The sequence below is a fragment of the Eucalyptus grandis genome, chromosome 3 (genome assembly GCF_016545825.1).
Source record: "Eucalyptus grandis isolate ANBG69807.140 chromosome 3, ASM1654582v1, whole genome shotgun sequence".
NCBI classification, from domain to species: domain Eukaryota; kingdom Viridiplantae; phylum Streptophyta; class Magnoliopsida; order Myrtales; family Myrtaceae; genus Eucalyptus; species Eucalyptus grandis.
The window spans coordinates 43,143,009-43,163,162 of NC_052614.1; the positions used below are offsets into that span (position 1 = coordinate 43,143,009).

General features: G+C 39.1%; 2 protein-coding genes across 2 annotated transcripts; both read left to right on the forward strand.

Moving 5' to 3' along the window:
• The first annotated feature begins 3,391 nt into the window (after window positions 1-3,391).
• LOC104430495 (probable serine/threonine-protein kinase PIX13) lies at window positions 3,392-7,334 on the forward strand. The gene is made up of 6 exons (XM_010043244.3): window positions 3,392-3,614; window positions 3,778-4,088; window positions 5,561-5,696; window positions 5,855-5,994; window positions 6,480-6,603; window positions 6,759-7,334. Exons 1-6 carry the CDS (start codon window positions 3,551-3,553, stop codon window positions 7,073-7,075), a joined length of 1,092 nt encoding a protein of 363 aa, XP_010041546.3. The 5' UTR covers window positions 3,392-3,550; the 3' UTR covers window positions 7,076-7,334.
• A 6,464-nt stretch (window positions 7,335-13,798) lies between these two features.
• Window positions 13,799-19,265, forward strand: LOC104415408 (probable serine/threonine-protein kinase PIX13). The gene is made up of 6 exons (XM_010026689.3): window positions 13,799-14,238; window positions 14,816-15,111; window positions 17,280-17,415; window positions 17,525-17,667; window positions 18,163-18,286; window positions 18,418-19,265. The coding sequence occupies exons 1-6, from the start codon at window positions 14,175-14,177 to the stop codon at window positions 18,720-18,722; spliced, it is 1,068 nt and encodes a 355-aa protein (XP_010024991.2). The 5' UTR covers window positions 13,799-14,174; the 3' UTR covers window positions 18,723-19,265.
• Window positions 19,266-20,154: the final 889 nt, after the last annotated feature.

Sequence of the window (20,154 nt, forward strand, 5' to 3'; positions counted from 1 at the left end):
ATGATTAAACTTTCCTCCTCCACTCCTTTTATTTTTTTTAAAATTGAAATTTTACTTATTTTTATTTTTTAAATATAATTTTTTGATCTTTTCCTTTTCTTTTCCTTTTCTTTTGGCTAGTTGCTAGCCACAATGATAGCTAGTGATCGGCCACAAGCAAGCTCCAACTTGCCCGACACTGGTGAACTTGAGGCTTGAGCCTCGCCAATCATCGACTAAGGAGGAAGAGGAAAGGAAAAAGAAAAGAAAAAGAAATGTGTAAATAATTATAATTTTGATTTTTAATAAAAACATTTTATAGAATTAAACTGGGAAAGAGAGAGTGTGAGGTGTGGATTGGAAGTGTGTACTAAGTCCAACTTATTTAAAACCCGTTTATCTCAAGCTTTCAATTCTTAAACCTATTTAACTAGTCTCTTTAAAATGTAAGTGGTCAATGTATGACCTGTTTATGATTTAAATGGGTCATACGTGGATTTAAGATCCATTTTGATACCTCTACATAACTCCACCACCAATAAGTAGAATCCCCACTTCATATTGCAGCATTACCAGGCCCCGCCAATATCGTTGACAAGCTGGTTAGATTTCGTCCTGACGCTTAGGATGCAATAAAAAACAAAGGGCAAACAACTCTTCATGCTACTGTTCCAGGTGGAAGGGTAGATGTGGTCAATTACATAAACAGAAATGCCTAACCTGGAGAGTCTTTATATACGAACAAGACAAGGATGGCAACATGGCTTTGCCTCTGGCTCTTCTCAAACAGACAATACAACATCATCTGCGTAGCTACACGAGACAAAAGGGCGGAAGGTTTGGCCACAAATAAGGACCATTTGACTGCCCTTGACATTTTTTCATGGTCATAAGGAGGAATTCTCAGTACCTAAACACTATCTATTAGTGATTTGTTCCCTTACAGGAACTTGATCTATCTGTAATCATGAACAAAATCATTGGTAGTCAGACATTTTCTTCAGTATCTTTCCCAAGTTAAACTCATTTAGCCTATCCGATCATATAAGCATTGACTCCATGTTCAAATTTTTAAAAGCACGGATTATTTCGTCGATTGTGATACCTAAATCTGAAAAATGGGTTCAGAGTGAGGTGAAATGTGGCTTTGCGTTCAAAAAAGTAACAGCCCGCTTAATTTATCCTGAAAAATGGGCCTTTTTCCTTCGGAACATCTATTCTGCCAAATTATCTCAACCTAGAAAAAAACATTTCACACATTCAGTTTTTCTTTCCCTCCGTTCAGATAGTCCGAGGTAAAAGAGAGAATCTTCCTTCTGTCCTAAGAAAAAAAAAAACTTCGGACAATTTCTCGATAGCTTCGTTTAGATTAGAGTGCGCTGTAGCTTATCTCTTGTCAACCAGTTCAATCATTTCTCTTGTTTAATAGTCTGGAAAGGCAGCAGTCTAAAGTTAGGTGGCAGATGCAAATCCCATCTCTTGCACGTTTCTCGTTGAATTCCTAAATGATATGATTTTGCTAAAGGAGTTCAGACACTTGTTAGGAAACTGTCGAAAACTATTTAAAGTAAGTATGCGATTTTTCATAGATTATTTTTCTTCTGTCACATATAATCGAGAAATGATAGGCTGACATGGCATATATTTTTTCTGAAAGCCAATAAAAAGACACGTGTCCATGACATGGCAAATAAATAAAAAATAAAAAACTTAACTTATGTGTTTTCTGACAAAAAAAAAAAAAAAAAAAAACTTCTGTATTTTCTCTCTCATCTTCTTCCTCCGTCTACCGCCATCTTCTTCACCGGCGGAGTCACGGGTGCTGCGTCTCCGGCACGTCACCGTCTACCGCCATGTCCTTCGTTCGACCACTACTGCTTGTCACCGGCGTCAGTGCTCGAGACCTTCCATCCACAGAGCACTACAGTGGCTCACGGCCTTCCATCGACGAGCCATGGCCTCAGATTTGGAGCTTGTCCTGCTGATGGAAGATCAACGAGTTCCTCCAGATCTGCACCATTTGATCTCAAATTCACCCTCCTCTCTCGATCCACTCTCTCGCTCCCTCAAAGTTCATATTTTTATCCCCAATCCGATGCGTAAATGAAGGCTCCGACCACGTGTCGGTGACCCGAACGAGACCCAGATGCGAAAACGCGCTCTATGCTCCGGCCTCGTATAGCTTGTTGCTTGGGCTGATTATGGTGGCCATGGGTCTCACTCTCGAGCTCAAGGACTTGTTCTCTCTTTCCCCGGTGAGGAAGCTTCATTCTAGACAAAAACAGAAAAACAGAGGACGCTTCATATGATGGACGCGGCGGTGCTCTGAGGATGGTAGGCCGCTGAGCGACAGCTCGTTCGACCAGCAGTAGTGGTTGGCTTTGACGCAGCGCCGGCGACTCCATCGGTGACCGAATAAAGGAGGAGGCGGCAGACGGAAGAGGAAGATGAGAAGAAAAAACACGGAAGTTAAGTTTTGATTTTTTTTTTTATTTACTTGCCACGTCATGAACACGTGTCGATTTTTTTTTTTTTATTGTTTTCAGTATAAAATATATGCCATGTCACCACCCATCATGGCAGTGTGGATGGTAGGGCTGCTGGACTCCAACACGAAGGTCCCGGTTTTGAAGCCCCCGCGGCGAGGGCTGGTCAAGCGCTGCGTGGTGATCTTACCCGGTGCGTGGGTGGTGGTCCCGCGTTCCTCCCTCAGATTTACCCCGCCGCCGGCCGTGCGCAGTTCCATGAGTCACCAAATAAATAAATAAATAAATAAATAAATATATATATATATATATATATATATATGCCATGTCAGTTAATGACGTGATACTTTCTCCATTTAACCGGATATTAAAAGAACATTTCCTATTAAATATGCTTGATAAGAACCCCAAAGCACTCATCTAGCTGAAGATGGGATTTTTTAATTGGATTAGTATTACTAAAAACTCCAATACATCATAAATTTATCTCGAATTGATACATTTGTGATAAATTTCTTTTGACTACCAACAATCTCAAATTAGTAACTTGTAACAAATTTATCTTCTATTAATTTTTGTTAAATTGGATTATACATCCATGATCAACATAAAGCAAAACTTCAAATTAGTGCACTTTTTAATTACTATGTATTATCAAATTCGGTAATTTAATATAAAATTTAGAAAAATTAATAGAATATAAATTTATCATAACTGTACTGGTTTGAGATTTTGATGATATTAACCCATTGAAAATTTAGAGTGATCTAATTTTAGTGCCTCATTAAATTTTTTTCTGTCTTCTATCGATTCCCATCTGCTATGGGAATGATAAGTCAACTAGTGTGACGAGGGTTCGCTTGTCTGCCGACAGACCGTTTGGTCGCCCAGAAAAAGTTAAAAGAAATTAGGAATATTCAGCATAAATTAATCAACGGTTGTTACTGTTGCCTGACCGGGGAGCTTTTGGGTGTTTGGATTGTCCCCTTCTTCTAGGGAAATAAGTTTTGGGAGAGGCAAGGAAGAGGGAAGACAGTAGTTCCTGCTCGAGATCGAGATCGAGGGAGAGAGAGAGAGAGAGAGAGATGGGGGTCTGTTATGGTACTCCTGACTTCCCTACTCCTAGCTTTACTGGTCGTCTCAAATCAGGTATCTTGAGAGTTTTTGCGAGAGTGCTCTTCATCTGTACATCTATCTTGTCCCTATAATGAATCTTTGTGCTTCAGTTTGGAGTATTTAATCTTTTTCTTGTGATCGTCTAAAGAAATTTTCTCTGTTTTTTTTTTTTTTTTTTTTTTTTTTTAAATTGCAGGGATGAAGTTGACAATCAGTAGTTCATCATCTTCCGCAGCCAGCAATAGCCATGACTTGGTGGTTGCCCACGACAATCTGGCCTACGGAGATGGACAGATTTTGGCAGAACATAACTTGACCGACTTCAGTTTCGCAGAGTTGAAAGAGGCGACCAAAAATTTTCGAGCCGATGCGCTGGTTGGAGAAGGAGGATTTGGTAGTGTATATAAAGGGATGCTTCATGGAAGGGAACAGTCTGGAAGGAGAAAGACTATAATAGCCGTTAAAAGATTAGACCCGGAGGGTCTTCAAGGGCAAAGAGAGTGGGTGGTAAGAACTTAGTCGTCTTCATTTTCCTTTGTTGGAAAATAAATACTTTGCTTAGTCAATTACTAATACGAAGCAACCCAAATGCATGATTGTAGGGATGAGTTATGGGAGCTTGTCATGCCAAACTCAAATGTGTCAATAAACACCCTCATTGTGAAAATGGCGGTAGCAAAGATACTAGACAGCCTGATTTTTTATGACTATGTAAATGCAAATCAAAATGTACCTGAAGTTGATTATGCCTGTGTTTTCCATAGGTGGTGGCCTAGCCTTGCAATTTTGTTTTTGAAAAGGCCCTTGTGTAATCGCATCTGGTTTTGGTTTTATCTCTATAAGATATTTCTGACAGTTCATTGATTGCCTCATTGGCTTTGTTAGGGTGCAACGTTGTGGTAGTAGGCAGCACACAACAGTATATCTGGTGCCTGACTGCGTAGTATAAAATGTTTGGTAATATTGCCTATACTCACATTCACTATCCTTGTGATGTTTTCAGTTATAACCAAGAGTGTACACAATGTTTATATTCTTAATATAAATAAAGTAAAATAAGAATCTAGGAAGCTGTTTCGCTTTAGTCATTCCTCTAAAAAGGAAAAAAATGACGTTTCTTTTGAAAGTACGCATTTAGATATGTTCTTGAGATTATTCAGTCAATAACCTCCTCAGCAGATTAGATAACAAGGCTCCATTTACAACTTTTTTTTTTTTTTTTTTTTTTTTTTTTTGCATTTCTTTTATTTTGTGATGGACAAAAGAATCCATGCCCCGAGAGTGCGAGTGGTGAATGGCTCGTATGATGCTATCGATTAGAAGAGCCTACTAAGTGTGACTCGATTGCAAGGGATGAAGAAATGGTGGAAATCTAAGTTCAGTCTTCCATCTATGTAATTATCAGCCTTTTCAATGTAATCATAGCCCCTGGGAGACTTGGTCTCACTCATCAGCCTCAATGGACAGAGTCCTTCAATCTTTTTAGACTATTCTCCATCCTTCGAGAGAATTCTGCTTCTATATTCAAGAACTGAAAGGCCAATCAAACGATATAGGGTGGATACACCACTGCAAGATGAAGTCACCAGTATGATGGCAAAACATTTCAATGATTCTTGCATAGCTACTACTGGTTCCATGCGAGCTAGATGTATCCTACAGAGCTACTATGAGCTGAAGTACATTTTACCAATATTCATATGAATTTTATATTACAAGACATACAATGACAATCGATCTTCAGTCAAACTACTAGTTGAACAGAACATTTCATTGGAAAATAGGTCTCATTTTCCAGTCTGTAACTTTTGTTTTGATATTAACTATTCTATTATGATTCTTTCGTTCCTGCTGACCAATTGAAGCCTGAGGAGAACAACAAACTACTTGGTCTAGCGTGGGGGCTTCTATTTCTTTCATATGTTTTATATTGACCATGTGTGAGACTCTCTTTTGCTTGTCTCCGAATCGTTGTGCAGACGGAGATAAAGTTTCTTGGAAGGCTGTCTCACCCTAACCTTGCCAAGCTTCTGGGATTTTGTCAAGAGGATGGCAATTTAGCTCTTGTTTATGAGTTCATGCCAAAGGGCAGCTTGAACAACCACCTATTCAGAGGTAAGTGGTCTAATTGCTCGGCCAATTGTTCAGGATATTTTTTGATCAGTCGAGAGTTATAGTTGATGCATGTGCTTATTCCAAAATTCAAGCTAGTTTGAACATGCACTTGCATTTAAGCATCACTTATATTTTACCCTGTCCATTACTTGGCACAGAGGGCCCCACTTCTACTCTTCCCTGGGATGTACGCCTCAAGATTGCGATCGGCGCTGCCAAAGGCCTGGCTTTCTTACACAATTCTGAGTGGAAAATAATATACAGAGATTTCAAAACTTCAAATATTTTGCTAGATCAGGTTAAGGTCTTATCCTCCTTATAATGATTATAGTACGATATCACAAAATTCATTTGATTATTATTAGAATAGTTAAATATTAAATTATGTATTTATCTCTTCAAACAATTGGTAATAATCCCATAAAATTTAATTTAGTATTAGAGGAAGAAGCTCCAAGTTCAAATTTTCCCACTTCCCCATTTGTCTCGTCGATTACATATTTCTACACTTTAGGCTTATGCCAAAGTTCAGCTTACGTGTAAGGGAGAATATTAGGAAATTTGAATATTAAATCTTTCGTCGTCATCTATGCAAAAGGGCTATAGTTAATTGCAAATCTATTATTCTTAAATTTGACACTACGTTCATAACATGAGAAGAGACCATGAACCAGTCCCAGTTTCTTTTAGGTATCTCCATATTTTTTTGCCAAATTTCTGAAAGTTTGCAATTGATATTTAGCCTGGAAATTGAGTCTAATTCACCGTCGGGTTCTTCTGCAGTCTTACACGGCCAAACTCACGGACTTTGGATTGGCGAGATCTGGTCCTCAAGAGCCCGAGACACACGTTTCCACACGGATTATGGGTACCTATGGCTATGCTGCCCCTGAATACGTAGCAACTGGTAATCCAACAAAACGTTTTCCTTTGTAAAGTGCTTTTTGGTGACTTCGTGCTGAACGATATTTGGTCTCAAATTTCGACAATACTAGGAAGCATGTCAGGAAGTTTATTTTGAGGCTTCGCTGCAACATTACATAAGACTCTTGGATTTTACAGGGCATCTATATGTAAAGAGCGATGTTTATAGTTTCGGCGTCGTGTTGCTTGAGATACTAACAGGCTTAAGGGCAAATGATGTGAACCGTCCGAAAGCAAAACGTCTTTTAGTGGAGTTGGCCAGACCACTCTTATCCAGTAAAAGAAAACTGAAGACTATAATGGACTCTAGATTGGAGGACGATTATTCTATGGATTCTGCATTCCAAATAGCACAGCTAGCTTTAAAATGCCTACAAAGGACTCCTTACAAGCGGCCTTCCATGACTGAAGTTGTGGAAGAACTGGAATCAATAGAAGCTGCCAGTGCTAAATAAATACCACGGGATTCTTGATTTCACTTGTTTTGTTGTAATGTGGTCAAAGTCTGTTGCTCCACATTTTTCCAATTTACCGGGATTAATCTTGGACCGTGAATGTTCATCTCCATTGTACTCAGCAATTACTGGGTGTTGTATTCTCTTGTCAGTTCTTCAGAATATTCATGACACGTAAATCAATATGTACATTGGCTTGTGAATTGAGATGTTGCGATTGTACTTTCTTTTAGAGAGGAACCTAAGGTTTACAAAAGAACTCTGCAGCTCTTAGCCCGACCTCTTAAGTGTTTTTTTTTTTTTTTTTTCATGTTTCTACTTTGTGCATCAGCAGAAGCTCATTTTCATTGCTGTCATAAATATATTCATGTGGTACTCGGTACGTGATCAATCTCCAGGAAGTGTTATGTGGTTCCATCCATTCGCATAGTGATTTTGAGATCTGAGACGTGGTTGGACGATTGATGGAGTCATTTAAGCACAGAGCTGCTGGATTGTCCATTCAGAATGACCAAGACATGTCATTGGTGCTACCATGTTGCAGCTAAGACGTGTCCAATTGTTCTGTTGTTGAATAAGAGACATTTCAAGGAGTAGAATATTTCCTTTTTCTTTATTGTGATGAATATCCTCTTGTTCTACCTGAACATAGATAACAGTAAATTGGAGGCAGGTCAGGTTTACAACTTAAGCACAATAATCTAGGCTCAATCTGGATATATTTTATTCAACATGGAAATAACCATACATGGCCAAAACACAAATTTATGGTAAATCAAAATCTGTAGGGACTTGGAAACTTGAAATCTCAACAATACAAAACTAATGTAAACTTATTCACATTCTGACTATTGTGAAGTATATCATCCGGTGCCTATGCTCAGTGCTGTTGCTTAAATATAAAGTATTCACAAATTTTTGGTTCTTAAAATTATATTATACACTGTTCTATCCAAAATTGAATTATCCTCGAATGTGCCTTTATTAGATAGTCATTGTAATTCTCTCAATTCTATCTATCCTATTTCTATCTCAAGAATGAGCATATGTAGGGTGCTTCTTGGGTCCATAAGAACGAAGCTGGACCGCTCTGTTTATACCCTGCCTGGGTCCGGATGTGGTATTGTCCAAATTGCAAACTACAGTGCTAGGAACCGTACCTTCTGTCATGGCCAGCTGTCTCATGATTATTTACCTGATTGTTGCTATGATTGAACCTGCTTCTGCTTTGGTAAATCAGCCACATCGACTCGCAAGATATGGCCGAGAGATGCCTTATAAGTACTGAATAATCTAGCACATCTTTCTACTAAGATAGCCTTTTGGTAGAGAAGATACACACCTCGGCAGAATTTTGAGTTGGAAATGATTTTCAAGAGGACGAACGAGTTTTTTGCTTAGTTAATGCGACTTTGTGATTATCTTTAGATTCATGTTTCATCAATACTGGGGAAAGAGCAGCCTTCGTTTCCTTCACCACCTTAATATATTATTTAGTGAAGGCGAATGTCCTAAAATAGTGCATCGAAAATTGCCGGGCTTGAAGAGGGAGAGAGCGCCTTTGTTAATCATCAGGATCACGTAGATGACAGATATATTGACGGTGACAACTTGGTCATTTCACCTAAATTGTCTGTGTACCTAGCCACTACAGTTATTATGACTGAGGACTTCCTTGCTGAAGAAGATATTATTCAACCCGCGTATTGGAGGACATTACTTGAGATTAAATACAACATATAAGGAGAATATCTGAATATGACAAGATATAATATGTTGATATTCATGAATTGAGGTGAATAAGTCCAAAAAAGTATAAGAAATTAGGAATATTCGGCATAAGTTAATTAACTGTTGTTACTGTTGCATGATCGAGGAGGTTTTGGGTGCTTTCATTTGTCTATCTGTAAGAACAAGTCAATGTCCTCTTCTCCTGAGGAAATAAGATTCTGGAGAGGCAAGGCGGAGGGAAGACAGCAGTTTCTGTTGAGAGAGAGAGAGAGAGAGAGAGATGGGGGTGTGTTATGGTACTCCCGTCTTCCCTACGACTAGCTTTACTAGTTATCTCAAATCAGGTACTCTTAAAGTTTTTGCGAGAGTTTTCTTTGTCTAAATATATCGTCTCTTTAAAATGATATTTGTGCTTCAGTTTGGAGTGTTTAATCTTCTTCTTGTCATCGTCTGAAGCAATTTTCTCTGTTCTTTTCCCCCCTCGAAACTGCAGGGATGAAGTCGACAATCAGTAGTTCATCATCTTCTGCAGCCGGCAATAGCCATGACTTGGTGGGTGCCCGCAGCAATCAGGCCTTCAGAGATGGCGAAAATTTAGCAGAACCCAACTTGACCGTCTTCAGTTTCGTGGAGTTGAAAAAGGCTATCAAAAACTTTCGAGCTGATTTGTTGCTTGGAGAGGGATGATTTGGTTATGTCTATAAAGGTATGCTTCATGGGAGGCAACGGTCTGGAAGGACAAAGACTGTAATAGCTGTGGAAAGATTAAAACAGCATTCAGTACAAGGATATGGAGAGTGGCCGGTGAGAACTGTAGTCTTCATTTTCCTATCTCGAAGAATAAGTACTTTGCCTTTTCAATTACCGAAACGAAGCAACCCAAATGCATGATGGTACTCATGGGAGCTTGTCATGCTAAACTCAATTGTGTCAATAGACACCCAACTCGTTGTGAAAATAGCAGGAGCGGGAACACCAGACAACTTGAATCATGATGGCTATATAAACGCAAATCCAAAATGTACTTGAAGTTGATTATCCCAGGATTTTCCATAAGCGGTGGCCTTGCCTTGCAATTTTTTTTCTGAAAGGGCCCTTGCGGAATCGCCTCTGATTTTGGTTTGAGAGATCAGATATTTCTGACGGTTCATTGATTGCCTCATCAGCTTTGTTAGGGTGCAAAATGATGGCAGTAGGCGCAGACGAAAGTATTGCTGGTTCCTGACTGAGTAGTATCAATTGTTTGGTGATATTACCCCATGTTAGCGTACACAATGGGCATATTTTAAATTTAGATGAAGTAAAAGAAGAATCTAAGAAGCGATGTGGCTTCAATCTTCCATAGAAAGGAAAAATCGAAAATTTAGTTACAGTTGAAACACACTTCAAGGTTTATTCTTGAGACTTTTCCATCTCTGAGATTCTCAGCAGAGTAGATTATAAGCCTCCATTGAATAAACAGCAATGGTCTTTCTTTTGGCATTTCTGTTATTTTGTATTGGACTAGATTAACCGATGCCATAGGAGTTTGTGACCCGTGGCTTGTATAATGGCAACTATTGGAAGAGCCTACTAAGTGCGACTCGATTGCAAGGAATGAAGAAATTGCGCAAATCGAAGTTAACAGTCTTCCATCCATGTAATCATCAACCTTTTCCGATGGGATCATAGCCCATAGGTGACTTGGTCTCACTCATCGGCCTCAATGGACGGAGTCATTCAACCTTCTTTGACTAATGAAATGGGGTTCTTTTCATAGTGAACTTGTTTTCTTCATCTTCGAGCGAATAATGCTTCTGTATTCAATAACTGAAACAAATTGCAAAGCCAATCAAATGACATAGGGTGTATACACCACCGCAAGATAAAGTTACCAGAATAGTTTCAGTTTCGAATTTCAATGATTCTGCGTAGCAGTTGCATACGAGCTAGATATATTCTACAAAACTAGTATGATCTGAAGTACATTTCACCCATATTGATATGCATTTTATATTACAAGACGCACAATGACCACGAGTCTTCAGTCGTAACTATTTGTTAAACTGAATATTTAATCGCAAGTTAGGCCTCAGTTCCCATTCTGTACCTTTTTTTTTTCAATGTCAACTATCGTATTGTGATTGTTTCATTCCTGTTGACCAAAGCCTAAGGAGAGATTTTTCTACCTTGATCTAGTGTGGGGGCTTCCATTTCTTTCATGTATTTTATACTGACCATGTACGAGAGGCTTTATTTGCATAAGTTCTAATTGTCGTGCAGACGAAGACACAGTTCTTGGAAGGCTATCTCACCCTAACCTTGCGAAACTCCTGGGATATTGTCGAAAGGATGAAAATTTAGCTCTTGTTTATGAGTTTATGCCAAAGGGCAGCTTGGACAAACACCTATTCAGAAGTAAGTGGCCTAATCGCTTTGTGAATTTCTGTAAAGTCTCCTTAAGGATGCCAATTGTTTAGTACATCTTCTTGGTCAGTTGACAGTCAGTTGACAAATGTAATTATTATAAAATTCAAGCTAGTTTAAGCATGTACTTGAATTTAAGCATTACTTACATTTTACAATGCCCATTACTCTGGTACAGAGGGCTCTACTGCTCATCTTCCATGGGATGTACGAGTCAAGATTGCAGTCGGGCCTGCCAGAGGCCTGGCTTTCTTGCGCAGTTCTGAGAAAAAACTAATACACGGGTATTTCAAAACTTCAAAAATTTTGCTAGATGAGGTTAACATCTTATCCTCCTTATAATGATTACAGTCCTGCATTATAAAATTCTTAGTCAAGTTCTTGGGAGAAGGATAATGACGATGATGGCATGCCTATTATCTCCCTTGGAAGACTTTGGACTTGTGTCCTCTAACCAGGAGAAGAGTCACAATAGCAAGTGGAGATCATATGTTTCCCTCTGCTTAATTGATGAAAGGACTGTAGTCGATGGCAAATATTCTTAGAGTAGATGTTATGTTTAGAACATGAGACAAGATCATGAACCACTCCCCAGTCGCTTTTAGATATCTCCATTTTTGTTCTTTGCTAGATTCACGAAAGTTTGCAATTGATATTAGGCTGGAAACCGAGTCTGATCCACCATCGGGTTCTTCTGCAGTCTTACTTGGCCAAACTCACGGACTTTGGATTGGTGAGGTCTGGTCATCAAGAGGACGGGACACATGTTACCTGTGCTTATGCTGCCCCTGAAAACTTAGCATGTGGTAAGCCAACAGATCATTTTCCATTGTGAAATGCTTTTTGGTGGCCTAGTGCTGAAGGATGTCTGATCTTGAATTTTGATAATGATAGGAGGTGTATCAGGAAGTTACTTTGATGCTTCACCGCAGCATTATGTAAAACTCTTGGATTTTACAGGGGTTCTCATTGTAAAGAGCGATATTTACTGTTTTGGCGTCATGTCGCTTGAGATACTAACAGGCTTAAGTGCATTGATTGAAGCCGCTCAGCAGAGAGAGAGAGAGAGTATTTAGTGGAGTGGGTCAGACCACTGTTATCCAGTCAAAGAAAAAAAGACTAATGGACTCTGAATTGGAGGGCAATTATTCTATGCATTCTGCATTCCAAATAGCACAGCTAGCTTTAGAATGCCTTCAAGCGGCTCCGCACAAGCAGCCTTCAATGACTGAAGTCATGGGAGACTGGAATCAATAGAAGCTGGCAGTACTAACAGAATGCCATGGGATGCTTGAATTCACTTATTATGTTGTTCGTACTTCATGTGATGTAACTCAAAGTCTGTTGTTCCACAGTTTTTCTTTGGCTAATCCTCGATTCGTCAGCAATCTAATGTTTACAAAAGAAATCCATAGCTCTTCAACAGTCAGAGCTCTTTTGTTGTTTTCCATGCTTAAGCTTTGAACATTCACAGAAGCTCATTTTTATTGCTGTCATGAATCTGTTCATGTTGTGCTTGGCCCCCAATCAATCTCCACGAAGTGTATGCCTTTCTGTCCATTCTCATAGCAAATTTTGAGCTCTGAGACATGGTGGGGTTATTATTGATGGAAACAAAAGAGCTGCTCAGTTGTCTATTCAAAATGAACAAGATATGCGGTTGGGTGCTATCTTGTTGCAGCTAAGACATGTCCAATTGTCTTGTTATCTTTCGTTTTCTTCTTTTCCCTGAACATAGATAATAGTAAACTGGAGGCAGGATCAAGTCTACAACTTGAGCGCAACGATCTAGGCTTCATCTTGATAGTCTGTTGAGCGTGGAAAGAACAATGCAGGGCCGAAAACACTAATTATGGTATACGAAAATCTGCAGAAATTTGGAAATTTGAATCTCGTCGAACAAAACTAATGTTAACTTAATCAATTTCTGGCTATTTTGATGTACATGATGGGGGGTGCCCAAGCTTAAGGACTGTTTCTTAAATGCAAAGCATGAACCTATATTTTAGTTCTTTAAATTAAATTACAGTCTGATTTTTCTGAAAAGAAAATTATCCTTTAGTCGGGTATGATTACATGCCAATATTAGATAAAGTCAGATTGAAATTCTGTCAATCTTATTTGTCTCGTATCTATCTCAAGAATGAGCAAATGTAGGACTAGAATCAAAAGAGTACTTATTGAGTTCAAGACTTATGAGATGATAATTTAACTTTATAGGTCTTACTTTATTTTCAAACATCAAAACTTTTTAAATTGGCAATCATCCTTTGAGTAGTGTAGTTAATCTCAAAGTTTCATATGGTTCAACTTTTTTTTTTTTTAGCATTTTTATAACTTCTCATCAAATTTCGTAAACAACCTAAACTTACTATAAGTTTTTCCCTATTCTTACTAACTTAGCTCAATGATTGTAACATTTTTCTTTACGGTCTATAGATTCAAGAGCCCTACTATCGAGCAATCATCTCCATAAATCGGAAATTTCCTTAATTAACAGAAAATTTGACAATTTTATATAATCACTTTTTACTTAAATATTTGTCAGTTACTGAAGTCGTTTTTTTGGTCGGACAGTTACTGAAGTTCAGACAGCAAGTTCCGTCTGCTTTCGCTTGTCTCCCTGGCTTTCTTGCAACTCTCGTTCTACCGATTCTGCCCCTCTTGCCACCTTCCCCACGCGGACTCGAAGTCGGCGACTTGAATCAGCGGAATACAAGTCAAAGATTATGAGAAGAAAACAAAGAGAGGGGAAAATGAGACACCCATGAATCGAATTGTTTATGAGATTTGATAAAGACGATCCCGGGTGATGATAGTTCAATAACCATGAACAGCATGAGAAGAAAAAGCCCTTTCTCTGCTTTCACACTTGCCCATCTTCTTCTTCTTCTTCTTCTTCTTCTTCTTCCTCGTTGAAGCTCGGTTTTTGATTTGAGGAGGAGGGAAGATAAATCATCCGATGGGAATTTGCTGGGGAGTTCCTGACTATCCAACTCCTAGCTTCACCGGTCATCTTAGGCCTGGTAATTCCCTTGTTTCTTCTGCAATTCTTTCTTGCTTTCTTGTTTTGTTTTCGTTTGGTGTCGTTTTCACCACAGGATGTGATCTCCAGCTAGTCTTGTCCTGAGAATGCAGGTTTTTTTGTCCCCTCGTGATAATTCTGGACTTCCAATTGTGATTCCATGGGTTAAAGTTTGATATTTAGTTTTTTTTTTTTTTTTTTTTTTTTTTTGGCTTTTTTTTTTTTTTTATTGGATATGAGTTAGCAGGTAGGAATTTTTGCGACAGAATTCTGGTTTTACTTCCTCCTGTGGTTGGAATTTTCTTCTAGATATTCTGCATGTTATTATAGTTATTGTGCTCCTGCTTTCTGATTTATCCTGAAATTCATGCCAGCCCCAACTTACAGAGAAAGCAGAATATGAAGGAATATGCTAAAATATATGTCCAATAAAAACTTCAGATTCTAACTACCCTAACTGACTTATTTCCCACCAGCTGACATCTCTATAACTCAATTAGTTCCCGCTCATCTCTAGCACCTGTCTTCGGCTCATGACAATTTTCTTCACCTTTTTCTCTTCAATTGTGTAATCACAGGAGGACCTGTTCTGACTATAAGCAGTTCATCATCTTCTGAGGATGGCCTGAGCATGAGCTTGGGAGGGAGGTGGAATGAGTCTATTCCAAATGGTTATGTTGCTCCCAATTTAGATATAAGGGCCTTTAGTTTTGCAGAGCTGAAAGCTGCAGCAAGAAACTTCAGACCTGATGCATTAGTCGGTGAGGGTGGTTTTGGTAAAGTTTTCAAAGGCTTCCTTGATGAGAAGATAATGAATCCTATTGCCATCAAAAGGTTGAACCCAGAGGGAGTGCAGGGATTCGAAGAATGGGAGGTAATCTTAGTTCCTCTCAGGAATTTCGGGTTGCATGTGCTTCACAGTATTTAATGTTGCTTTTGTAGCAAGAAGCTCTATTATAATGGTGGGAGAAGAATAGTGTCCAGTTATGTGGTTTGTTGTAGAACAATGAGAATGAGATGATAGATATTAGTGGCCTCTTTTGTGGTGAGATTGTTCTGGTTTTGTGTGGCTAATTTCATTTGAAGCTCACTATCTTAGTTTGCTTTCTTCCTTTCGAGAATATAAGTCATTACCCAACTGAACACATATATCTGGGGGTGTTATAAATGACATGGACCAGATTATTCTGTTTAGGATTGCATTATTTAGGAGAAGACAGTGCATGCTTCTCTTATCCTTTATTTAGGGTTCCTGGCTTGTCCTGTGATCAGGAGCATTTGTGCACAAGAGCTTGGAGAAAGTTCGGCTTGCTTTTCCATCATATAGGTCATGTCCACATAAAAGCATTGAAAAAATCTTGTGAGATTCTGTTTTCAAGGACTTCTGGGGTTATTGCTAGTATTTTCTAGACATGCAATAGAAAAGTAAAAATTTGCTTATCTTGCACCTGGTGCCATTTGTTTTCCAATGTTTATTTATCTCTATTCCAATCAAAACAGCAGGCACAGTGCTGGGTGAAATATATGGCCCCAGACTCATGTACTGTTGGATCTTCACATAGTCAAAAAAATTTTGAGAAGAGCTGTTTCTAAAAATTTGCTGAACAGGTTATCCAGGTGAATCAAAAATAAATGGTGATATCATTTTGAAAGCATATCTGAGTGGCTGTGAGGGGGTGTGTGGAAAGTTTGAAGATACCTAACTGTGCCATTGATCTAAATCTTGTGATTCCACAGTCTCGTCCTACTATCATTATGTCTATGTTTGTAGCGCATGTTGCATATATGTTTGTCTTCCAGCAGCCAAACAGTGTGTATGTCTGTTTTCCAGCGACCAAACAGTGTGGAAATGTAGGAAACAAGTTGGAGGAGGAGAGAAGCTTTGCAAGCTTTTGTTCTATATCTTAGACTCCTGAGAGCTGGAGTAGAATAAGTCTTCTGAGTCATGTTTGTTGTTTATAAATAATGTAGAAAGTGCCATTATAGCTTGTAAGCTTTGAAATGTAGGGACTCTTCTTGCATTCCAGAGGAGGACTTTGGACCCCGAATCAGAAAATATTATCTACTTCCTTGCCTTTTAAGCTAAACTCAGAGGATGACACTACAAAGTACCTGAAACATATCCCAATATTAAGTCTATGACAGTAGAGCTGCTTCCTATAAAATTTCTCAACATAGTGCTATGTACTAAAATCAGCCTTAGTGAGGATAATCTATTTGTGGAAGAATATGCTGACCGGCCTTGAAAGTGAGTGACATTAGTGTTTGAGTCCTAGCTTATGCTACTTTAGGAGAAACTGGACATAACTATTCTTCTCCATAATCCTTCAATGAACAAATAAGATCCTGCCATTTACTTTTTGTGAGTTACCTGGCAAATGACAGTCAACATGTTATTAGCATACAAGTCTTTTAAAAGGTAAAAGATGAGGAGGAAAGGACTTAAATCTAGGTAGCACTTGAATTTTTCAATTGATCATTACTCGAGATGCTATCATCTTTCTTGGAAGGTGGACATCTACTGTGTACTACACAAGATGAGTGCATTCTTTTCTATCCTGTTCATGACAGAGCTCGTCTGATGTTTAGACTCTAGATGGTCGCCCTTACAGCCATCAATCCCATCCTCTGTAGTCTTTGCCAATGTCAAAATCATGTGAGGGATGTTGATTTGCTTTATGAATAGGTGCAACACTTCAAATTTTCTTGCTGCTTGTTTATTTTCATGAAATTAAGGTTGTGTACTTATAGGAAAGCATATGACATTCAACCATGCTGATCACATGTCAGGATTTACTATTGAACACTGGTGATGATGTATCATTGGATGATTTCATCCCAGTTTTTATCTCAGATTATTTGCTACCATCTGAAATACTAAGGGTGCCATTGTGGGTTTCTTTAATTTCTCATCACATAAATTAATTGTTCTGTCTCCTCTCTTTCTCCAGGTGATGCCTGTTTTCTTTGTTATACTTAAGAGAAAAAGAGAAATTATAAGGTCTTGCCCAATATTGATCTTGGATTGATAACTTTCTGCAGTCGGAGGTGAAGTTCCTAGGCAGCTTATCTCATCCAAACATTGTCAGGCTCCTGGGATATTGTTTGGAGGATAAAGAGCTACTTCTTGTCTATGAGTTCATGCCCAAGGGTACCCTAAAGAACCACCTCTTTGGAAGTAAGGTTCTTTCTTGTGTGAAACATGCATGCTTGCTTTGAATTTAGGGCAAGTATGATCTTTTCTTGGTTCATTGTACAATATGAATCACTTGTCTCTTCTGTTGCAGGGGGCTCAGCCATTAAACCACTTTCATGGGCCATGCGGCTTAAAATTGCAATAGGAGCAGCCAGAGGCCTTGCGTTCATGCACCAGTTAGAGAGTCAAATAATCTGCAGAGATTTCAAGCCCTCAAACATATTGCTGGACTCAGTAAGTACATGTTCATTATTTAGATTAAATTAAGCAGTACCACATTGTTTTTACATTTGAAATTTTGGTCCAAATCTTCTCCTGAAATAAGGCACGTATGTTTGCAACATCCCTCTTTCTGCACTCCTCTCTTGCCACTCTAGAAGCAGAAAGAATTTGAAACCTTGCGCTTTCAGGGTTTCATTCTGTCGAGGTTTTCATAAAACACGGGAGCTATCATTGCAAAGCATCTTCATAATGATGCTTAAACTGGTTCGCCAGATCTCACTTCCATGTATGTTTTCTTTCTTTTTTGGTCAGAGGGCTTTGTCATTATGGCCTTTGAAAAATGTGTATTCCCAAGCTACTCTGTCTATTGTTAGTTTATTATACTAATCACTGCCCAAGCTAAGCTCATTAAATCTGCATAGTCTAAGTTTTTATGTACATAGATCACACTAGCAGTAGAAGAGACATTATCCACTTTGACCTTTTGTTTGGCATGTGCTTTGACAGTCCTATAATGCCAAAATATCAGATTTTGGGTTGGCAAGAAAGGGTCCAGATGAAGACAGATCACATGTGTCAACAGAGGTTATTGGAACTTATGGCTACGCAGCACCTGAGTACATAACCACAGGTAATGTGATGGGCTTTCCAAATTGCTTGGGGTGATCATTGCCAAGAACATTGCACTTTGGACTTGGTTTGACCATACCTGAAGCTGTGTTTAGCAAGCTCATGGAGTATAACATCATTTTGATTGAACAGGTCATTTGTCCGTAAAGAGCGATGTCTATAGCTTTGGGGTTGTACTGGTTGAGCTTTTGACAGGAATGCGAGCATATGATGCAAATCGTCCGACTGATCAGCAGATTTTGGTGGAGTGGGTCAAGCCTCATCTTTCTAAAAGAAAATTGACAAGAATCATGGACCCTCGGTTGGACGGGCATTATCCTCTGAAGGGTGCTCTTGGTGTAGCCACACTTGCATTCCAATGTCTTGATATGTCGCCCAAGCACCGGCCATCGATGAATGAAGTCATGAAAACACTGGAAGTAACTAGTGGTAGCTGATGGAGAACACCGGTGCCTAGACAATTGATCCCAACTCAGCAAGTTTCTCAGGCATGGTCACATTCTTTATTCATCACATCCTCTAACTGTTGATTTATCGTCTCTACTCTGTAAATGCCATTTGTCCAGGCAACTACTTTTCCTTTCCATTTCAGGATTTAGATTTTGTAATACAGTGTGTAGGTTATCGATGTCACTGTCGTAATGACTCGCAAGCCTGCCCAGTTATGTTTAGTCATGCTAGGAGTCGGCTCTGATATTATTTGTATCAGTTTTTGGGGGTGGGCGAGGTCTGGCAGGAATTGTAGCGAGTCCAAGATCCTCAGGTTGAGTGTTTTGGATGTTTCCGGACCATCTGGACGAGGCCTTGGGTTGATTCCTGAGGATAACGTAATCCTTTTCTCAATATGTACCGGCCACGGCATTTCCTTGACACGCACCATCAATAATTGCTTTATGCAAGTGTGATACTATGAACTGGATACATAGACTTGTAACTGGCATATTTCAGTGGAGCAAATAAAAGTTAGTTTTGCCGCAGAAGCGAAGGTGGTTCGATCCTGGGTACGTGTCATGTCTGGCTGGGCCAAAAAGCCTTTGTGCGTGGGCTACAGCTAGGCCGATTGATTCGCTCCATTGGCCCATGTCAGGCTGGTCGTCGTCCATGCTCCCTTTCAAGTTGTGTGTTTATTGGGGTCTCATTGAGAGAGAGAAAGAGAACGTCTGAGCCGCCATGGTTGCGCTGAAACCCGCCCCCGCCTTCGAGTGTGAGAGAGTCGGGGCGAGCGGTTCGAGCCTACTCAACGATTGAGTTTAACATATGACAAATTTAGAAAATGAAGAAATCAAAGGCATGAGGCATTTATTATTGAGGATGCTGTTCGTATGCACTTTAGTGAAAAACACTGTAGTGATGGGGGCAGAGTGAAGAAGAGCGAAAAGAGAGAGAAGAACCAAAGAAAAGAAGAAATTCTCTCTATCTCTCTCTCTCTCTTAAGGCACTAAAGACAATTGGTGTTTCTCTTGATATTGAGAACGGATCTCCAATCTCTCTGATGACCGTGGGATGAAAAAAGGCTTGAATCATGCCCGTTGATCGTAATATATTTTCAGTTTTTGTGTACAACAACATGCAGGCAAACCTTTTGATTATTATGATGTTAGAGAATATAATTTCGTGAAAATGAGGATATCTATAGGTTACTGGCAGGTGTATTTGGATAGGATTCTAGCTTTGCTTATGCTTTCTTTGTCAAAATTTTTATAAAAAAATTACTTTGAACTTCGAATTATTTTTAGGAATTTTGCACTACTTGAAATTAACTTAGTGCGAGTACTTTCGCAACTTTTGATAAATATTTGAGGTATTTAGTATCTAAAATAACTGTTAAGAGCGGATTACGAAAATTAGAAACCAGAAATAAAATAAAAG

Bases quoted from the DNA above. Each gene is read 5' to 3' on its own strand.
- LOC104430495 (XM_010043244.3), top strand. From the start codon at position 3,551: ATGGGGGTCTGTTATGGTACTCCTGACTTCCCTACTCCTAGCTTTACT. The intron at 4,089-5,560 runs GTAAGAACTTAG...ATCGTTGTGCAG, and splicing joins AAGGGCAAAGAGAGTGGGTG to ACGGAGATAAAGTTTCTTGG. The intron at 5,995-6,479 runs GTTAAGGTCTTA...GTTCTTCTGCAG, and splicing joins CAAATATTTTGCTAGATCAG to TCTTACACGGCCAAACTCAC.
- LOC104415408 (XM_010026689.3), top strand. From the start codon at position 14,175: ATGGGAATTTGCTGGGGAGTTCCTGACTATCCAACTCCTAGCTTCACC. The intron at 17,416-17,524 runs GTAAGGTTCTTT...CTTCTGTTGCAG, and splicing joins AAAGAACCACCTCTTTGGAA to GGGGCTCAGCCATTAAACCA. The intron at 18,287-18,417 runs GTAATGTGATGG...TTGATTGAACAG, and splicing joins ACCTGAGTACATAACCACAG to GTCATTTGTCCGTAAAGAGC.